This window comes from Corella eumyota, chromosome 6 (genome assembly GCF_963082875.1).
Source record: "Corella eumyota chromosome 6, kaCorEumy4.1, whole genome shotgun sequence".
In the NCBI taxonomy this organism is placed as follows: Eukaryota; Metazoa; Chordata; class Ascidiacea; order Phlebobranchia; family Corellidae; genus Corella; species Corella eumyota.
Window position 1 is genome coordinate 3,261,492 of NC_137495.1, and position 22,281 is coordinate 3,283,772.

Below are 22,281 nucleotides of genomic sequence, written 5' to 3' on the forward strand. Positions count from 1 at the left end.
CATGTGATTTTTTTTTGTTGCAATGCAAATATATTAATAATAAATATAAAACAATCGTCATTTAAACTGGCAGTGACGAATTGTAATTTATAGTTTATCGTTTATTTATGTATGCAAATATTTACATGTTTTCGCTATTAAACTTTGCATGTATGTTGTTGCGTAATTGTAAGGGTCATACTACCTGTTACACCTTTATGTTAGGCATATATTATGCTCAAACTTTGATATTTGTCTTTTACATTTTTAATCCAAACTACATACACTGACACTTATGTATACCCGCAAAGTATTTGGCCCATGTCAGCAAACTGTTGTTTAAGTTCCCGCATCCAGTATTTATTTGCCAATATTCGATCACGACTATTGTCAGTTTGTCCAAAACTGTTTCATACGCATGCAAGAAGCTACAAAAGCGTAAACTGTACAAGTCACAACATATTTATATGTGTTTTACACTAATTTAAGGAATATTTATTGCAATTAATGTAATGCGTTTATACGTAGGGATTTACAATATCACAAACGCAAGATAATTTTTATGAAACTAAAATAGAAAAAACAGGAATATATTATACGATATATCAGTTTTATGGGACATTAGCGCTTAATAATATTGACCAGCAAACTTACCTGTTGTTTGGACAACCGTTAACTCTGTTTAATTTTAAAGATAACGCAAGGAAGGCCACTAACTGAATGTTTACTTGCATGTTGGCCTCACTATGTTTACCTAATGGAAGTTAGTTGGAGTTATAGCAATAGGTTAGCTTAACAATAACTCAGGTTAACAGGAAATGTGACAAGTATATTGGGTTAGGTCGTTTAAGTTTACGTTTTAGTTGCTTGAGTTTAAGTTAGTAGAAATAATTGTAAGGGGCGTTTATTGTTAAGATGGGAGCATTGTGCAAATAAAAAATATTTCATTTTTAAAAAAGAGACATTTATTGTTTAAAAAATAAATTGCGAATATATTTAAATATTTATAGTTATTTGATGGCTACAATTGTTTAGAGTAACTTAGAAAGAAACTATTTTTTTCTTAATATAAGAATGTCAAGAAAATTTTTACAAACGCTTAAAAGTCGTATGAGTAGGGAGCCGCAAGATGTCGTCAAAGAGTAGAGTAAAAATTTCTAACTATCACGAAATTACTTTTAATTTTCGCAATTTCCAACTTTTTAATACAGGTTTTACTAAAATAGACAAAATAGCCAAAATAACGTAAGGGCGCCGCACCAGTAAAAATACATATAAACATACTAATTATGTCGTTTCAGTAACGCATATTACGAAGTAATTAAAAATAAATCATTTTTCATCGACAATCAAGATAACAACTTAGTGTGTATATATAACATGAAGATAAAATCTACATCTACAAGATTTACCCTTATAGTTGACGTTATACTGAAACCAAGCATCGTAGTATTTACTACTAAAACGTCAAGCGGGTATTTTTAGTTTGTTTAATTTTAAATGATAATTGGTTCGGGCGCAAAATTAAATGATGTTAATAGACAAAAATAGAAGTTACGTGTTTAATTTTTAATTCTAAAAATTTTTTTTTTTTTCGAAAACAAAGGATCATTTTTTTGTAACATTGGACTACTTAAAGTGTAAATGTGATTGTTAAATTACTAGGGAATTTATATCCTTTACAAAAGTTTTTGTCCCTGGATATATCTGTCACTAGCTTCCTGGCTTAACTTTTATCAAAACCCCTGTTTTGCTTAATGTCGCGATTATCACACGTTCCTTTAATCACGTGACTTTACCTTGCCACGTGACATCGTCGCGACCAAACGTATATCCAGTCGCATCCTTCCGTTTGGCAATTACCTCTATTGTGACGTCACGCTCCAATGATGACGTCAAAGGTCGGAAAGAGAATACATGGGTGGCCATAATAACAGCGACCTTTTGCATTCAATTAGTATAAAATAACACAAACCCCTTTTAACCTTTGTTTTGCTGTAGTTTTTTTCTCTAGGAATTGAGTCGGATAGGTGGGTCAGAGACTGTATGAAATTGATACTTGTAGTTTTAAGCTTTTAAGTCATAACACAGAGCATTAGCTACGGTTACTTCTAGCTCGTTTGTGAGAACATTTGAAATGTTGGTTTATTAGATTTTAAACTTGGTTAAAAACAATTTGCTTTACGCTTCTGTAGAAGTATTAATATTTGGTTATGTAAACAATATTTATGTGTTATTAATCATATTCAAGTAACAGGTAATTAACATAATTAAATAAGCTTCAAGTTGGTTTAAAAGACGGTCGAAACTTAATACATAACGACAAACAATACGCGAAACAGTTACGAAATTTGCGTGTAAACTTGTCCATTAAAGTCGTCGCGTCGCCGCTGAAGGGTGCTGGGCAAGCGCGCGTTTTGAGAAAAAGGTTTTCGAAGTGAAAATACGTCGGCATTTTTTTTCGGGCGAATTCCACAGTTCTCAGAGAGTCTGTTTGGTTTAGTATTAAAAAGCAGTGCAGTACATGCCAGGCACGTGGTACGAATAGTAGTGCACAGAGTAAATTGTATTTGTTTTAAAGAGAATACGTTTTTTTCAAGATTTTTCAAGATTAATTAGACAAGAAAAAGTTAAAATTTTTTAATTTTTTTTTTTTTTTTGACCAAACAAAAATAGTAAAATTTTAAAGAAAGAATAATTTTTTATCATACTGTTTTATTTTAAAGTCAGTTAGTTGAATATCTATACTAACTGACTAAACAGTTTATTAAAGAAAATTTAAATAATTTTTTTATCTTTATTGTTACTTGTTTCTATTTACTTGTTTGTTTATTTGTCAGGTGCCCGATCGTGTTTTAAAGTTAGTGATTCATAGTTTATTCCGATATAGCTTTAGATAAAAACCCAAGTTAAAGTGTTGTGACATTACTGGGTGAGGAATATTAATCCTTTCAGTTGGAAATGTTACTCGACTCATTTTAACGCTACTTTACCCTGCTTAAACTGAGTTAATCCTAAGATTAAAGCGGCCGGAATCCATATTAAAACTGGTGGAAAAATGACAAAATTATTTGGGCGTAAAATCGTCTTTTTGTTTATTTATTTGTTTGCGTTTGTGTCAGGAAGAATGAGGGATGCTGTGGGACAGAAATTAAATAATAAGGAACAATGTCCTAAAGGTAATTTAACATCTTGTAATTTTCTATAAATTTTTAAAGGACAACTTGACGTTACATCATTTAGAAATTGATAACAAAAAGATGTCAAAATTTTTTTTTATTTTTAACTAAAACATCATAAACCCATTCTAACTAATTAAGCTATCTGTTGCAATTAGTTAGGTATTAGGTTTATTATTAGTATTTCAACGGGTCAAATCAAGCTATATACCGATTTTAATGCTTATAATTAACCCTAATAAGGAAACGCAATAACAAAACGGGGGGTCATTATTGAGTTAATTAAATTTGTTTTGTTTTGCTTGTAACTACAGCGTCATGGGGTCAATATAATAACGTTCATATATTTTTAAACTTAATTATAGGAACTTTAGTATTTAAAAAAATATGTTGTTAACAAATATTTAAAACTTTTACATTTTTATTCGGATTTTTTTTTATTGAATAATAATTTCTTAAATTTTTTTATGTTTTAGTTTGTCAGTGTCATAATGATGTGAATATTTGGATGAAAATAACTTGTTCAGGACAAAATCTCAAGGACGTTCCACAACGTTTAAACTTTTTCACCAAATCACTGTAAGTTCAGGTTTTTAGTTATTTTGTTTTTAAAAATTTTTTTGTAAATATCAATTTTTTTTTGTTATGATATCTTAGTGTAAATATTTAACGGTGGTTTTGAATAAAAGTATAAGATATAAGTTGAAAGTTTTAAAAATATTTTTAAAAGTTTTTGTATTTATTAAAATGTTTTTTGGGCAATATTTATTTTATTTTAAATATTTTAACTTAATATTTAAAAAAGTTTCAACGTCTGAATACAATTAAATAAATTTTATTTTCCGTTTTTTAATTTAAATACGGAATATTAATAATACTCTGTTATTTCTCGCCCATTTATCGATTACAATTTCTCATGCTTATATAAAATCAAAGAGTGACGTAATATGTAATGACGTCATGTGGCGAATCCATATAATCCAAACAAAGAAATTGATTTCGAAAACATCAAATTTCACACGTTTGTCTTTCGGCTTGATTAGATCTATTGTTCGTAGTTCACGGCTTATCGTTTTATTACGGCGGGATTTTCGCTCGCGCGTGCCCGCGGTTTGACATATCGTCGCTCCGATGTATTCGCGCAATAAAAAATGTTGTATTCGCAACGTCATTGGAGTATGTCATAACACTATCCTTGTAGCAGAGGTGTTACGTAAACAATAAAGCCGCTGTCACAGCTTGGTATGCTATAAACACCGAAAATTGACTCTGGTTTTTTAATATGCACGAATTTTCCACACATCTGGTTTCGATGAAATAAAATTGAAGCCCCTTACATCCTGTGTTTATTTTGTCGATGAAAAATGAAAATAAAACCGAATCAAAACTTGTCTTCGAATTTACACGTGCGCGTGCGGTTTAAAAATAGGACAATTGCGAACCACAGCTATCTATAAAACACCTGATCATAATCCCTACAACACAACCTTATATCACGTCTTCTATATACTCTCAGCAGCAGATCGAATAAAAATCATTTTTTGAATACCAGATATTACTTTGTTAGCCGTATTAGGTTTTAATTAAGCGACTTTGTTTTGCTTATATAAATCCATGCTGGATCGGTTTTGTTAATTAAATAATCTCAAAAAAATACATTTCCGAATCTTCTATAAAGCTGGGCTTAGGTTAACACGATTATAACCACGGATAGATTACATGCTAGCTTAACCGTATTATTCCTATCTTATATGGTTTTATACACGATTAGGAAAAGCCTATGATTATCATGCTATATTAATACTTTTGTGAATAAATATTGAAATTGGTAAAATGGGTAAAAATAACATTCAGTACATTTAATATGTATATTCCTTATTAGTATTAGTGGGTATTTTTCAATGCTTATAATATTGGAACTTGGTCGAATTTTTACAATTTTTACTTTAGTTTTTTAATTTAATTTCCTATTTTGTCCTTTTACCTAAATAGTCGATTAGCCTAATGTAGTATTGCTTCGTTATAAACGCTCCAATACGGTATTTGTATTATACAGCGTTCTAACTTTAAACGTCCCATGGGGTTGAAATAAAAACCGAACCACTGGTATGACTGTTCAGCCCGCACTTTAGTCTATTCGAAACACTTCGACTATTCTCATTTTATTGTATGGTTATATAGGTTTGACTTTTGTATTCAAATGTTTTCACATTAAAATGTAAATTTTGTTAACATTTGCGTGAAGTTTTAAGTTGGTATTTGTGGCTGACCATAAAAATTAAAAACTAAAATATTGTTTAAGTGATATACAACTGATTGTAAGGGCATTAACCAATTATTAAACTAGTTTTGGTTCTGGATAACTTTACCTAGTTGTCGAATGATGTAACATTATTACCTCGTCCCATTGGATTTAAAGTTAAAACAATGAATCACTTACAGATTTCCATAAAATTTACTATTCCAATATCCAATATAACATCAATACTATCACTTAAAAACGAATTGACTAAAACGACGATTTTTTTAATTCAGTTACTATTTGTATTTTATTTATTTTTGCCGGCCTGATTCGAATTTAATTACGGTTTTACGATTTGGATTGGCAACAGTGTGAAGAGACATTTAATAATCTTGTCGTATTATAATTGAGTTATTCTATTGACATTCCTACAGACAGCTGATACCTTTGGTTTATTGATTTCTTATAGTTATTGAGTGTGCAGGAATACATGCAAAACCTTCTGCAATACAATGTTGCGCATAGACCGACTTATAACAAAATTGGCAAATTTAATAACATTTCGCTTGAAAAGTGCAATTTGAATTTTTCTTTGAATCTACTCAAAGTTAATACTCAGTAATTGTTCTATAACGAACACATATAAATTTATAATAGACGATATGAGGAAATTAGATATGCTAAATTTTTGAGTATAAAAGGGGACATATCGAAATTCCATAAACCATCATTCAATTTCTCCCAATACATGTTTACTGCTTATTTCCTACCTGGCAAATGCAATCGTTAATCATTCGCAGTAAGACAAGGTCAATTCAAGTTTAAACGAACTCCAAATTCGTTGATAAAATCCCTTAGGTATACAACCTGAAGTTTTAATCAAATTTAGTTAATATAGTGACTAAGGTAAGTAGGTTACCTTAACAACTATGTGTCGGTTTTTGACGTGAATTTAATATAAAAACAAGCGAACAACCTCTTACACTTAAAACTTCGAGGTTTTCAAACCTCGTTTAAACTGGGTGTGTGTCATTTGCATAATTGAGTTATCAAGTATCACTGTTACAAATGATTAATATCAGTATCCGGTTTATCGTGTAATATACATCCTTAAAAGATGGGATCACAATTTGGTGTTTTTAACTTTAAACAGAGGGTAATTTAAGTCTGTTAGTGTGGTCGAATTTGAAACTTTTGTAGCAGTTTTTAAAACGCATTTCAAGCAAGGCCGATAATCCTTTGTTTTTGAAACAGAATACTGTATTTCTTGCCAGCTGTCGGACTAGATTAGAAAGCCTTCACCGTGTGTAAAAATAACTTGAATAAATATATCGTAGACTCACGGTGGTCCCGAAAGTCAATCAATCTATTAATCGGTTGAGCATTTTCATAACTTCGTTTAACCTCCGTCGGCAATTTCAAGCGCTGGTCACGTGACCTCTTGGTAGGCTTAAAACTTCGTATTAACCGTAATTCGTGGAGCTCTTTGATTTTGCGGAATAACAAAAGTATTGGGTTAAATTAAAGTTTGTATCTATACTGAAGTTTTGGATATCAGATAACACTTCAATAAGGCCTCCATAAAATTCAAAGTACTCGTATGCATCAGCTACCATATTGGACTTTGATTCAAGGTCTGTTGATTATGTTTTCGACAATCACTCAGGCCTAATTTGTGAATTATTTCCAAATTTTGGCCTTGATTAAAATTTCATGATGTCCAGTCAAATATTTACGATCGATTTAACCCAGGTTAATCCCACAAACAAATACAAAACACCGGCTTGTCACTGATAAGAGTATAGGCGATACAAGTCTGCCTGGCACGATGTGTAAGCTAAATTGTTAAACGTATATACACAGCAAACTAACTAACATTTATCCATATAACTTTACGTGATTTCGGGAAATATATTGAAGGTAAATGTCAAGTGTGGAGTGGCATGCTGGGTGGTATACTAAGTGTTTTTCGATAATTGCAATGAACGGTAATTAATACCTAAAGTGTGTTATATTAGGCATTAAAAATTAAGTGAGTTTTAAAAGGGGATTTTTTTCGGTTTTAATGTTAGGGATGGAGTATTAAAGAAAATGGCGCTTACTTTAAAAAATAATCTCTAGTTTATTTCCCGCTGGGCACCGAATTATTTCTTTTAAGAATAAGAACACATCGCTCTTTAATACATCGCTTTCTTGGTATTCCTATTGCGTGGTCACGTGATGTTCACACGACCTTAGCCTCGTGGGTCGTCGTTTTATTTCCACATCGATTGGCGCAAATCGAGGATTAATATTCTTTTTGAATTTAACATAAAAATTTAAATCCGCGTAAGAATGAAATTTTTTTAAAAGATTTTAAATTTTTTTTTCGCGTTTGGTTTTTTGTATCGAATTTGTTGAAACAGTTTATCTTTTGCTTGTCAGTAATTAAGGTTTGATAAACGAGTTGATTAATTCGCGCAGTAATTACTTTGTTGACTTAGCCTTGATGAATGGCGATCACTTTTCCGCTGCACTTAATTTAAATAAACATATTTGAAAGCGTCTCAGTTTTTGAACTGATTCGTTTAACTTTGCATTTGCACGTAGACATATTTTTCATCAGCGATATCTCAATTTAAAATCGAATAAATTATTACAAACTATTTGTGCTTGGTCCTGTGGTGTAAAAAAATACTCCACATCGAAGTTTGTTAGGCCAATGTTGTAATACATCATATAATCAAAATTAAATGCTTTCAATAAATCAATAGTTTATCGTTGTTCGAATTTCGCACGTTTTGGACTACAAAGCAGATGCAATTTCGTGATTTATGATTTTGAATAAAGAAAAAATTGAACAACATTTTCTACACACCTGCGACAACGCGTGTTGTCGAGTGCTTTATTGTTATATTACATACAATTAATTTGTAGCTCATTTTAAATACACGTTATAGAAGGTATTAAATTGTATGGTTATAATTCGACGCATGTAATCATCAAGTATTGTCAACTTTTGTCAACTTGTAACTTCCGAAAACTGCGGTTAAAAATTCTTAGAAAATATGTTGTGGAATACGTTTTATAATGTTGGCGCCTGTTGGATTTTGACATATTTTTAAACTTTATATTTTTATCAATCTGATAGATTCGGATTATTTTAAATTTCGATCTTAAGCTCATAAATTTTTAGTTTTTACGACAAACTATTTTGTAAATACCTGGCGCTTAACCTAAGTAGTTGTAAAACTCTATTGACACACAAAAAACTTGTTTACATTTTGGTTTACGATTTATTTGAGGAAAGGGTTAGAGGGTTTCTCGAACAACCGATTAACAACAGATTACAAGAAAATATGTTTATACGAATTTTTACAACCAATTCTACCCAATTTTATATACAAAAAAACATAGTTACGTTTAATAATGGATAAAATATACCATACATACAGTGATTTTAAGAATGTTTATTTTTTTTAATTATTACAATTTTTTACTTGTATAGTTCTATTGGCAAGTTAACTTTATTCAAAGGCATCTTAACATAAAGCCTATAGATTAATTTGTATGTTATATTATGACTTATTAACGGGCGTTATTTTATAAATTCAAGGGGCTCGTAGACAGATGTAGTTTATTGTCATTCAACCGTACACCCTTATAGGTAATATATGACTTCTCTATTTTCGAGGTCTATTTTAATGCCGTTTGGTGCTCACGTAAAATCGACGAAGCGCGTTATATTTTGGTGTCGCTTCAAAGCCATTAAGCCCATTACTACACCTGCTGAAATGGTAACATTAAACAAAAAAGCTTTTTAAGCGGGTTAACAAAAAAATTTCTATTTTTAAACCAATTTTTTTCGCACTTTTGGGAAACGAAAATATGTTCAAAAATTGAGAAAAAAACTTAAAATTTTATTTTTTCAAAAATGTATATTTTTGAAATATTCATGTATTAAAAAAGGGAATATATCGCTCATTCTTTATAATTAAGACAGTTTAAAACAAAAATCAATAATCAATCTTTCTAAATTTTAAACCCATTTTTAGTAAAGGTTAAGACTTCTAACTTTAAAGAATTCATTTAATAAAAGATGTAGCGTCATCGGCTAAAAAAAAATCGAGACTTTCTTGTGTGTTTTGTAAACAGGTAATAGACTGCCCTATTATTTACTTGCGAATTAACCGGCTTAATGTACAAGGGGGCCAACAAGATTAATCTAATCCCGATCTTAATCCTCTTTTACGGGGTTCGGAAACTGAATTTGTCGTTACTTGTAATTTATGACACCTTTACAGCGGAAAAACAACTTAAAAACGAACTAGTTTTTAGCGTACTTGACTGAAATACTTGAGTTAAACTCGGATATCGAATGTCGTTGTGTAAGTACCATTAAAAAATCTCATTGCTCCGCCCTTGAAAACACTATTTTATTTTTACATATAAATATTTTTGTTTAATTTAATTTATATTTTAAACTTAAGGGTTTATAAATTTGGGTTTGGTACGAACACAAAAGATTTAAAATAAACATTAAATTAAAACGTCAATCATCAATTTAAATAACTTTTAAAATGTTATTTTTGTATGACCAAAAAAACCCCTGATTTTACCATGACCTATAGCGTAGAACAACTTTACATTTCAAAGAAACTTTAACATTTTTTCTACAAAAAGTCTTTACATTTGACGTAATTTTTAAGGCAAACTCTTGGCCTAGTAAGTTCAATCGGATTATGCATAATTTTTGGCCTAAATCGAATCTTATTTTACCCCATAATCAAATAATTGATGATTATCGTTACTACATGTAAGACCTACACCGTAGAATATTGTGTGGGAGTAATACTGACTTAAAAGTGATATTTATATGGAATTTAATAAGTTCATGCAATTTTCTTTACGTAACGTTGAAATGAAAATAGGTCTTACATCACCTTTGATACAGCATTTTTAATTTAAATTAACGTTTTGGTGCGCTGAGAAGATTTTAAACATATGTTAGTTAAGCTGTTGGCTTTGACAAAAAATGACTTGTGAAATAACACCGGACATATCAATTTGGTTAAAGTGTAGCGTTTGTAACCGTGGGCAAACTAGAAGGGTCACCCACATTCGAATTTGTTTAAAAAAATTTATGTTTTAGAGGTTGTTTTGTTACACCTTTTTAGAAAGTTTTGTTCCACTTTCATGGTAATGTGACATAATATTGAAATGAGGCCAATATTTAAAATCCAGAAAAATTTTAAACATTTTCTAAAAATTTTAAACAAGTTTTTTCCAAGAGATTTTTTACAAAATTATTTTTTTTTCAATGAATAGTTTAACTAGAGAGAGTGTATAACATTTTATAATATAAAAGATGTCGCGTGCTGTAAATAGAATACAACGTTATGATAGCGCTTGTTAATTGATTAACAAATTTAATTTCCCTACATATGTGTTCAACCGAATATATTATTCACCATGGATACTATTTTATATTGTCAACCCTTTCACTACGTAAATACGTTTAAATTTACACTATGTGCTAAGAATTATAATTTTAACAAAGTAATTGCACGCTAAAGAGTTTTTGTTGTGCAATAGTTAGATGACTTAGTGCTGTCAATTAAATATTCACCCTACCAATTAAATATTCACCCTAAGTTTTGTGTAATTTTTAATTTTGTAATTAAATTAAGTTTTTCCTGAAACAGTCAATAAATTAAGTGAGTTTAAATTGATCTACCGCTTAGCTTTTTAAACATGTCTTAAGTAAATTTACTTTGCATCCATAGCCTGTTTACTTTATTAAATTCTAACACGTTTTCAATCGTTTGATGTCCAATATAAGAATAATATCGCTTTGATATCAAACAGTTGTGCTGGGTTAGGTGGTTAGATGTTTACACAAATATTTCATTTCAATATCTGTACGTGTGTGGCCTAGTTTAACACTCTACTTTTTATGTGGAACGAAAACAAATCAAATGTCTGGTTTCAAAATTTTAAAAATTTTAATTTTTTTTTTTTAGAGATCTATCTTGTAATAATATGAGCGAAGTAAGAAAACGAAGTTACACAAGACTTCATTTTGTCGAAAACCTGTAAGTTTTGATATTTATTTTCATAGATATTTAGTCTGAATTTTTAGTTGACACTTTTTTTGTATATATCTTTATCCTCGATGTGGGAAAGTCGAATGCGCGACTTAAACATAGAGTAACATCAGTTACTTCGACCCAGTCTCGAGTTGCCTGTGGCAGTTTGGGATATTATGGATTATAATTGCCCGATAATTATGCTGCTGATTAAGTGCTGGCTCAGCAGGAGTTCACACCGTTTATTGCGCATCACTTAAGGGCGCTACAGCATAAGAACAGTGGGGATTGAACCCACGACCTCATGTGTGGTGTAGCAAGTGTTCTTACCACTACACCATGCTGCCGGTCATATTTTACGTGTTAACTAATTTAAATTTGTAAACTCTTTTGTTTAAAAAAGGGGTCACCAGCTGATTGAAATTTTATTAAAAATTAATCCAATAAAACAAAGCGATCGCATACCTACCGATCGATCAAAATAAAAGCCCGACATTGTCACGTGACCTTGCGCGACCACGTGACCATCGTGTGTCACCTGCGACGAAAAATATCTCGCTGTCGATTTCAGGCAATTAGTAGACAGCGAGCGAAAAATGACGGAATTAAATTGCGAGAAAAATACAATCCCCGCCATCTGCTCACAATCGAGTTTTTAAGCCAAGTGATTTAATAAAAGTGAAGAGGGCTTCATAGCGAACAGATTGACTGATATCGCTCGATTGTTTGTCGTATTTTTTGACTCTTATTCTAAACAACCTGTTTGCCTTAACTGTTTGTCAGACCTACCTTATAAATCTAAATCTTATTTACAGTAAACAGGTTTTAATCTTCAAAGGTAACTTAAAATAAAGTTGCTTACGTCACATTTTCTTGAAAATTTAATATTTTTCGACGTGAATATGGCAAACACTGCGCCTAATTTCAAACATTTTTAGTTAATAGTTGTAATTTATCAGCTGCACGACATCAAACAACAATATAAGTGTTGTAATAATAGTGTTTATTTCTGCTTTCATACTTCAAATTTCGATTTGAACAACGTTTTGTGTTGAGACAATTTTGGGAACGATTTCGCGAAGTAGTTTTTAACTATTTGTGGTCCGTGTTTTAAAGGTCCCAAGTTCACTTCGTGCCGTAAATTAACTCGATTTGATTTTAAATTATATTTGTTTGTAATTATGTGGTTCGTACTCTTGAATTGGGGTGTAATTTTAAAGGATTTATCTTGCCAAAACAATTTCAAAAATTTCACCGATTGTTTTCTGTGTTGATATTTCTATTTTTAAATACAAATGCTCGTGAAATAACAATTATTCTCTTCAACAACTTTTCGTTTTTTACAAAAAGTTTTTACGATTTTAAAGAGCTAAAAAGTAGTTCAAAATTAATTAAAAAGTTTTTAATTATGTTAATTGCCAGTCTCCAACAGAAACACATTTCTCTGGTTAATGTCGCCATCTTTTTAATACGTCATCAGCAACGTCATAATTGTGTAGTTAAATTTCGAACTTAGTTAAATAAATAAAATATTAATAAAGTAAATTTTTAATACCAACTTGAAGATGTCAAGTTTTTTTAATTTATTTTTTTTTATTTTTAGTGATTTGGGGAACAACGTAATTGAGACGATGGAATTATACAGTTTCAAAGATTTGCAAAAACTTAAAATTTTGTAAGTAACTAAATTACTTACATTTTATCTTGTATTATACCATTCTAGCTTTTTTAACAAAGTAAAATAAACAAACATATAACGACTCGTTTTTAGAGTTAAACTACTCAGAAAATGCCGGTTCTAGCCCATATGTAAACAGTTTACCCTGTGCTAGACTTTATTACCGTTGCACAGGTGAATAAATGGATTTAAATAATAAAAACTATTTAATTTAACGACCTCTGATATAAAATCGTGCGGTCCTAAAATATTTTAAAGTTTACGCAAAGTGTTAATATAAGCTATAATATATGACAGGCAAAGTATTGTATTTCTGTCTTTATGTTTTGTTTACAGAACGGGTTTAAAATATATATAACTCTTTACCTATCCAAAGTTTATAGATTGTGTTTATTTATATGGCACAGTAGCGCCGTAAATTTTAAAAGGGTTTTGTTAAGATTTTGTTTTGAAAATTGAAATAAAAACAAATATTCTTTATTTAAAATTTTCACAAGCCGTTTTTACATCAAACAAAAACATAAATTTGCCACCCAACAACTCAAAACATTCGGTTATAAGGTCTATAAATAAAATATTTTGTAATATTCAAAAATAGGAGTAAATGCGAATACACAAGATTCAATTTTTTATAATGTTGAAATAACATAACATGTTTTTTATCAACTTGCTCTTGAAGTATTTTAGTTTAAGGAATTTTATAAAGAACTCATGTGGTGTTTAACAGTAGGTTTACGAATTTATTTTTGCCTTTATTTCTAAACCCAGATTATGACTAATTGGTTACAGAAGAGAATTCGACATATTATTCTAATATTTTCCTGAAGTTTTTTTATCCCAATGTTTTTAAATCAATTCATCATATTTAAGATTCATGTTTTGTGATTCTCGCTTGAATCACAATTGAATTTTTGAAATTATTTTTACCAGCCGCTTACATTTTCCCAAACTTTTTGTTATTTTTCGCCCCAATTTAAAACGAATTGTTATTTTAGTTGTTGGGTCGATCCAAAGAAAATTGTGTTTGTAAATTCATTGATCATATTTAGTCGGACTGGTCTTATTAATGTTGGCGACGCATTATCAATAACGCGTTTAATGTTGTTTTAAATTTGCGTTTGAAGCCCGTAAATCAAAAGGAGTTAATCATCTAAAATTTACAAGTAAATTTCAGCATATTGTACATGTAAATTTATTGGGCTTAATATATAGCAATAAACGTTATTTTTGACTTTATATTTAAATAAATGTTCTACGATAATAGTTTAACTTAATATTAATAGTCCATTTTGTTTATTTTTGTATTTCCCATACCACTGATTTACCTATTATATGTTCCTATAGATACCAATCGCTATCAGAATATGGTTTTAACCTTGTTACGCTATAATAAATAACAAAGAGCTATAATAGATTTAAATTTCCAAGCAATATTTCACCCTTTTTATTGTTGTCTTATATTTCTATACATATTTTTTCAGGAAATTTTACGTTTGAAAAACATGTTTGTTATTTTTAAGTCCTGTTAAATGGAGTTAAATGGACATTTCGTATAATTAGTGTCTATTTTAACACACAGGATGTGATAATGGGGCATAAATGAGTTCCCTGATAAAATAATTATAAATTTTATATGCTTTGAATACTTTGTATATATACTTAACGAAGATGGTAATTTCGTGATAATAATAAGCAGGGGTGGGCAAATAAGTTAATACATTAAAACATACTAGAAAACTCAACAAGATCAAATTAAATTTTTTAAATTTTAACATACTAAAAACACAACATACTAAAAACATAATTTTTTTAATTTTAACATACTAAAACATAAATTTTAACATACTAAAAACACAAGAAATTTAAATTGAATTTCTTATTCAAATTTTAATAAATCAATTAAGATAGTAGCATATATTTAGTCAGCCAAGGCGATTACATAAATGTAAACGTAAATATTTCAACATGCATATTCACCACTTGCTTGATAAGATTTATTATCTTCATCTTGATAACATGTTTTTATTATTTTTTAGACGATTGCATGGAAATAAACTCAAGTCGATCCCAGAAAAAACTTTTATGTATAACCCCAATATTAAAAGATTGTAAGTATGTTTATTATGCTTTATACCAAAAAATAACTTTTAAAGCATCATAATCCATAACGTAATTTGGGATTATATATAAAACTTTTAGTCAAAAACAAGTTGTCCCATGTTAAAAAAGGGTTCAGTAGAGTTGTCCCCAAATAATTTTCCTTTATTTTATCTATATTTAACTTTCAGTGCTCTATAAGCTCTTTCATTAGCAAAATGTGGCTAGGTTCGCAAAATTTAAAAGCACCTATGGTTGGTTTTATTAGTAAAAGCAAAGCTCCTGTAACTATACATACCTACGTCAACCTAGCCAAGTAAATATGTGTGCACACGTTAATTAAATCTCCTTTCTCCAAAACAAGTCTTAATTAAATCGCATTTTGACTTGTGATGGAACGAGGCAGCTGGCCCTGAGATAAGGTTACAATATTGTACAGGTCACTGCTTACATTAACACATATTGACCCCTACTACCATCTCAATTAAGAGTTCTTTTGTAATAGTGTATAGTAGGTTGTAAAGTAAGTGTTTCTTATGCGAAATGCCACGCGGTTTTGTGTTGTCTATTTTTAGTTAACTAATTGTTTCTTGAAAAGTCTATTGCGTTTATTTGAAAGGTTATACGTATCGTTTTTTTGTTATTAGGTGTATTATATAAATCACATATTATATTAAGGCATTTTTGGACATTAGAGATTGTTTTAATTTAATGTTTTGTTATTATTTTAGACATTTGTCTGCAAATTTCTTACAAACTATCGGTAACAATTCCTTGGTGGGTTTAAGGAATTTGGAGGAACTTCACCTGGACAAAAACCTTATCAAAAATATTCCAAGTTTTGCCTTGCAGAAAACTTCTAGTCTTACTTTCTTGTAAATAAACTCGTGGTTTTACTTACTTAACGCAAAGTTATTTTTCTCCTAAACGTAGGCTTAAAAATCAATTTAAGTTTATTTTAATTGGTCATTAAAATTTATGAACATATAACTCCTATTTTTAGTATAAGATTTTTCATCCCTAAATTTGTGTATATAACGATGTTAAATGTTGATATTTTTTTAGAAATCTAGCTGTTAATCAAATTACTGCCATTGAAAACGATGCCTTTATCAATCTTCCAAATCTTCAAGTATTGTAAGTAGATTCGCTGGCTTAACCATTGTTTTTTTTTAAGTAAAGTTTGTAAAAATAATTTGCAGTTCTAAACTTTTGAAACTTTTCACTGATTTAAAAGTAATCTTATTATAAGAAATCAATACATTTGATAGAAAAATTGAACAACTTATGGAGAACTTAAGTTAAAAAAAGATTTTATTTGTTTTTTGGTAACCTTTCTTAAGATTTTTATTTAAAAATTTTTTTTTAGAATATTGCGAGATAATTTAATATCAAGAATTGGCGAAAATGGATTTCGAGGAATTTTTAATTGTGTGATGCTGTAAGTAAACGTTGAACTTTACTTAATATTTCTTTTTTAGAAAATATTTTTTCTGCGATTTCGCGTAACAGAAATGAAGGTAGATTTAACATTTTATAAAAGGTAATGGGCAAGGTCGAGGTGTTACTGAAATTTACTATTATTCAAAAAAATATTACTTAAAAGGAAGTTTTGGCTTTTAAAGGCTTAACCTGTTGCAAAAGTCAGCGAAAATGTTTCTGTATGAAATACTTATAAAACTAAATTAAAGGTTACAAATGTTGGTGCTAAAATATTATTTTTACCAAATAATTACCGTTTAGAATTTATGAAATTTTTGGCTTTTTAATAAAAGAAAGGCGGTCAAAAATTGACACCTCTAAGCCTTTAGAAATTCTTACATAGTTTGATAATTATATTTGTTATGTATTAAAGCATTATATTAACTTGCCACTGGTTTAAAATTTGTAATTGATCAAGATTACTGCCTGATTTTAACCGTGTCCGATGAAAATATTGCCCCTTGATCATAGGGCTGTTATAAGCTTTTGTCCACAATAAGGTTAATAAGAATGAAAGGGTCAAAATTTGAAATGTGTTTCCTTTGAAATATTTTGTTTGAAAATTTACATTTAAAAGCTTGATTAACTGCGTATAACTTTAACACCTGTTTACTTTGCTTGCCTGAAAATTTTAAGCTAAAAAACATAATGCATTTTCCTTGTCCTGAGGTTCAAGTTGTCAAAACCAAACCACGTTTTGTTAATTAAAATTACCCACTGCTTAAGTTATTTATCAAGTAGCTTAGCGTTGAAAATATAAACAAAAGACAAAGTTTACGGCTAATTGGTTTCAGTTTAAATCGTTTCCAACTAATAATTTGAAATTAAAATTTATATAATGTAAAAATTTATGCCACTTCGAAAATTAATCATTTGGGTTATTGCTATCGCTAATAAAAGGCCTGCACTTGACTTCATGAGTGTTTATGGCAATTGAAATAAAGAACAAAGTTAAATACTCGTTGGGTTAAGTGTATATACTTATTTCAGGGTCGCAAGCTTGGCTAATGATTAAAAGATTTGCACTCAGAGACCGGATGAGCTTATCTAACTTGAACTTTTTAGTAATTTAATATTAAATGATTTAAAAAATGTTTTTATTGTAATTTATTTACATTTTTTAGAAAACTGGATAGTAACAAATTAACGAAATATCCACAAACTGCGAAGCAATTAAGAAGTATGATTGAACTGTAAGTATGATTTGATACTAATAGAATTTCTATTGATATTATTTAATATATTTATCAAAGCATTGTGTATACTTTTCAAGTATATTCAACTTGTTAATAAAATTTTAATTATTTGTTTATATATATTTTATAGAACTTTTTCCGACAATGAAATCAAGGAATTGCCAGATCGAGCATTTGAAAACCAAGTCCAACTACGAACATTGTAAGTATAGACATTATGCTTATACTGTGTAAGCCATACAACATAAGTTAAAATACTTTTGTAAAAATTTAAACTTTAAAACTTTGAATTATTTTTAAACGTGATTTATGACATATACACACATGTGTCCGCGTACTAAAATAGAGTTCAATGTAGCAAAGTGTAAAGTAATCGCCTTAACCGATCTCACACTTTGCATTTGTTGATTGTTTACCTTAAAACCAAACTTCAAAGCCCACAATGTTTACTACTTATCCTCTTATGTCATCCTATGCGACAAAGTGTCTGCTATGTCCAATAACTTTCTGTCAATCCATTGGAAATATGGTAACCTAAATACTATCTAAACAATAATAACTTGTGTTGTTCTATACAGAGATTTTAGCAACAATCCTTTAAACATGGTTGGAGTAAACACATTCACAAACCTACCTTTTTTGGAATCTATGTAAGTAAATTCTTTTTATTTTAAATTTATTAATGGTATAGTCAAAAGTATATTTAAGATATAACATTTTGTTTTAATTGTTGGATTTTATAAAACGTTTTTCTTGTTTTTTTTTTATAGATTTATTGAAAATGTGACGCACCAAGATATTTTTCCTGATTTTAGTGGTTGCATCAGCGTCAAAGAATTGTAAGTAGATTTAATTCAAATATGAATATTTTAACTTTTTAAACTTAGAGAGAAAATAAAACATAAAATATTAAAAACTCTTTAACTTTAATCAAGTGTGTTTTAAAACGTCTATTGTTTAATTTCTACAGAAGCGTTACAGGTGGAAATATAATCGATTTACCGATGGATTTATGCACAAAGTTGCCACTTTTACATTCTTTGGACGTCTCCAATAATGATTTGCTTAACGTCAGCGCCATCATGCGATGTGGCAATTTAACAAAGTTGGACGCAAGTGGGAACGAGTTGATGGAGGCCAAAGAGTCAGAGTTTAGAAACGCGAAAAAGTTAACAGAATTGTAAGATTTTTATGAAATATATATTTTTAAATACATTATTTATTTGTTAATGTGTTTTTAAATATACAACCTTTTTATTTTTGTGTAGGAACTTAAGTGGAAATAAAATAAAGAGTTTGGATGAAAACGTATTCGGAAATTTACAATTAACAAAGCTGTAAGTAAATTTAAAAAAAGACGTATTTAGGACCATTTAAAAATAATTTTTTTATTGAACTTTTTAATTTTGTTTTAGAAATTTAGCACAGAATCAATTTTCATTCTTACCAGTCGTTGGACTTCGTCGTTTGAAAGCTTTAAACTTATCTGGAGTAAACACACTTCTTTATTTACCGCCAGCCCAGCTATTTACAAGTTTAAGAATAATAGATGCAGCTTATTCATATCATTGTTGCCAATTTCTTACTGAGGTAAAAACCATAGTATTTTTAATTTTAAAAATGTAAAAATTGTTAAACAAAAAAAAGTTCCATTTACTTGGACAATATACTGGCTAATACAAACATTATAGTTTGAATATTACTAGTGTCAAAGGATTATTAAATACTTTACATTTATGCAAGCTTTTTCTGTTTATTTTAGTGGACAGAATTACACAAAACTATCTGGGACGATCTTCCCAAAAATTACGAACCAGTTTCATGCTATCCCGAACCTGGACCATTAAGTCCATGCGTAGATCTCTTACCATCAATGACAGTTCGCGTTGTTCTGTGGATCGTTTTGATTGTATCAGTTGTTGTTAACATTGCTATTATCACTGTTAATGTAATACGAGGATGTATTCGTGTATGTAAAAGCTATGCTCGCAAGTCTAAGCAAGCTAATACTGTAACTACCGCCTCATCAGCAGTTGGGAACGAAAGAAAAACATTGACCACCGTTCTAGCTTCTCCTACGCCATCTAGTAATTCAAATTCTGGTAGAGGCGATGCGTTTGAGCTGGCGTTGTGTCATCTTGCTCTTTCTGACGTCATAGCCAGTGTGTATGTCGCAATTATATTAGCTTATGACACTGCGACTCGAAACAATTTCGCCGAATCTGGGGCGTGGTGGGAAAAATCCATTCCGTGTAGAACAGCAGGGGTGTTTCTGGTTATGGGTTTACAGCTTAGTTTTTTCACTGTAATTATAGCCACAGTTGAGCGCTATATAATTACAATGTACCCACTTAAACCTGAAAAACACGTGGGTAAAACGGTGGTGGGTTTGAGTCTCAGCGCAGCATGGGTTATCTCAGTCGCTACCGCTATTGTGACGTTATACAGCTCGGAAGATTACAAGGATTTCAACCCGTTTGGCGCACCGTCGTCCGCCAACGGCGCCACGTGCTTGCCATGGTCTACCGAATTTCCATACGTAGCAGTTTTAGTTGGTTGTCACGTGGTGCTGTGTCTTGTTGTATCTGTCCTCTGCTTTTTAATGTTTTGTGCAAGACGAAAACGATCGTGGCTCAGTGCACAGAAACACACAAGAAGACAAATTGCTTTTACTGTGGCTTGCAACGTTTTACTTATTCTTCCCCTTGCGCTGGTTGGGTTATTGGCTTCTGCTTTGGCTTCGTACCCAACTGCCAGTGAACCATGGCTTACAGATGGCAACACTGATTATTTCTCATACGAGACTGCGCAGATTAACGTTGATCTTTTACTCACCTTTGTGATTCTTTTAATTTCACTTCGATTCGTGTTTAACCCGTTCGTCTACGTCGTGTTTGGAGATCGATTTCGTGACGACATTTTACACGTCACAAAGGCAGTTTGTTGCGCAAAAAGAAGAAGCCGATACCATGACTACGAGTGCAGCGACGACGAAAATGGATTTTCAGAAGGCACGGCAACCGAATTTACTTTTCAAGAAGGTAGCGTTAGAGAGCGAGGGATTCCATTAGAGGAATATGAATACCCACAATTTGAAGAAAAACTCCCAATGAACCTCAAATACATTGACACTTGCCAGCATAGTTCTTATTCTCACAACGATCCAAGGCTCATGCATAACTGCAATCATACATATCATGACATGTACAACGGTGAAAATAAATTAGTTTATTCTCCAAACCGAAATAAAACAGAGCCCGAGATTTTTCCTGAAGACATTCCATCATCTTCTAAATGGCCAGACGGTTATATAGGCCCTTCTGCGAGGCCGCAATACCAAACAACAAATCATTTAGGTCTTTATGATCATGATGAAACGGAGTCAGAGTTTGAAATAATACCTCAACAGAGTAGCCATGTACTTGAAATGTCTGGTAACAACCACATACAACCTAAATACCGCAAAGTTTTTAACAAACCCGCCACAAATCTCTTGCCACCTTGGACATTGCACGGTGCCGCGCAAACTCTACAGCCTTGCAGCGAGGCAAAGAAATTATCCCAATCTTGCGAGTCTTCGACGTCGAAAGACTCTGGGATACAATCAGAGCATGATTATGGCGTTTGCACTGCTTGCTCAAGTGACTCGAACTGTGTAAAACAGGCAGGTCAACACTCTAATCAACCTATTAACTATGGCAGTAACCGAAGACCTATGAAAACAATGTTGTATCAAAATTCAACATATGACCCTAAGAGATCTCGTAAAGTTTTTGCTTCTAAAAACCCCCACGAGAGTTCGTTATAGTTCTGTGTTTAATCTATTTGCTAAAATACCCTTGCCTTATTTTTAAACGTTTTTGCATGTTTAAAATCAAAATTAAATAAAACGAAGTTAGATAGCTACCTCAGCTAAACGCTTTTACAATTGCCATTAAATTTTATTTTATATTATTTGTTTAGCTGCTTGCTTAATTGTTGTTGCTAAAATTTTAATAAAGCCTTTATGTATTTTTTTTCTGCATGTGCTTTCATATTTAAATATCTGCCTACTGCGATTGTCGATTTTACTCAGGTATATAACGAGTTAAACTTTGATGTGCTTCAAAATTTAACTATTTTGTGGGGTGCTGCTTGTTTATAAGGCCTGCTACATTCTACAAATCATTATTTCTGCTATTTTTTGATCATTATTCGTTCGATAATTATTTTTACTTTTTCGTCACGTACTAAAAATTTCGCGCATAAACTTTAAAAAAATCAAGATTGGAATAATTTTCTACATAATGTTATCAAGTTACCATAGTCTAATATAAGAAAATATTAAATACATTTTTCAATGTTGTGAGGATAAACGATA

General features: G+C 30.6%; 1 protein-coding gene across 1 annotated transcript; it reads left to right on the forward strand.

Moving 5' to 3' along the window:
* The first annotated feature begins 2,830 nt into the window (after positions 1-2,830).
* Positions 2,831-22,185, forward strand: LOC145754900 (leucine-rich repeat-containing G-protein coupled receptor 5-like). The gene is made up of 16 exons (XM_082571065.1): positions 2,831-3,158; positions 3,635-3,737; positions 11,403-11,474; positions 13,072-13,143; positions 15,183-15,254; positions 15,975-16,118; positions 16,309-16,380; positions 16,613-16,684; positions 17,850-17,918; positions 18,052-18,123; positions 18,500-18,571; positions 18,692-18,760; positions 18,892-19,101; positions 19,190-19,258; positions 19,337-19,511; positions 19,684-22,185. Exons 1-16 carry the CDS (start codon positions 3,038-3,040, stop codon positions 21,727-21,729), a joined length of 3,510 nt encoding a protein of 1,169 aa, XP_082427191.1. The 5' UTR covers positions 2,831-3,037; the 3' UTR covers positions 21,730-22,185.
* Positions 22,186-22,281: the final 96 nt, after the last annotated feature.

Coding starts and splice junctions, on each gene's coding strand:
- LOC145754900 (XM_082571065.1), top strand. CDS start 3,038: ATGACAAAATTATTTGGGCGTAAAATCGTCTTTTTGTTTATTTATTTG. Junction 16,381..16,612: donor CTTCCAAATCTTCAAGTATT/GTAAGTAGATTC, acceptor ATTTTTTTTTAG/AATATTGCGAGATAATTTAA. Junction 16,685..17,849: donor ATTTTTAATTGTGTGATGCT/GTAAGTAAACGT, acceptor TACATTTTTTAG/AAAACTGGATAGTAACAAAT.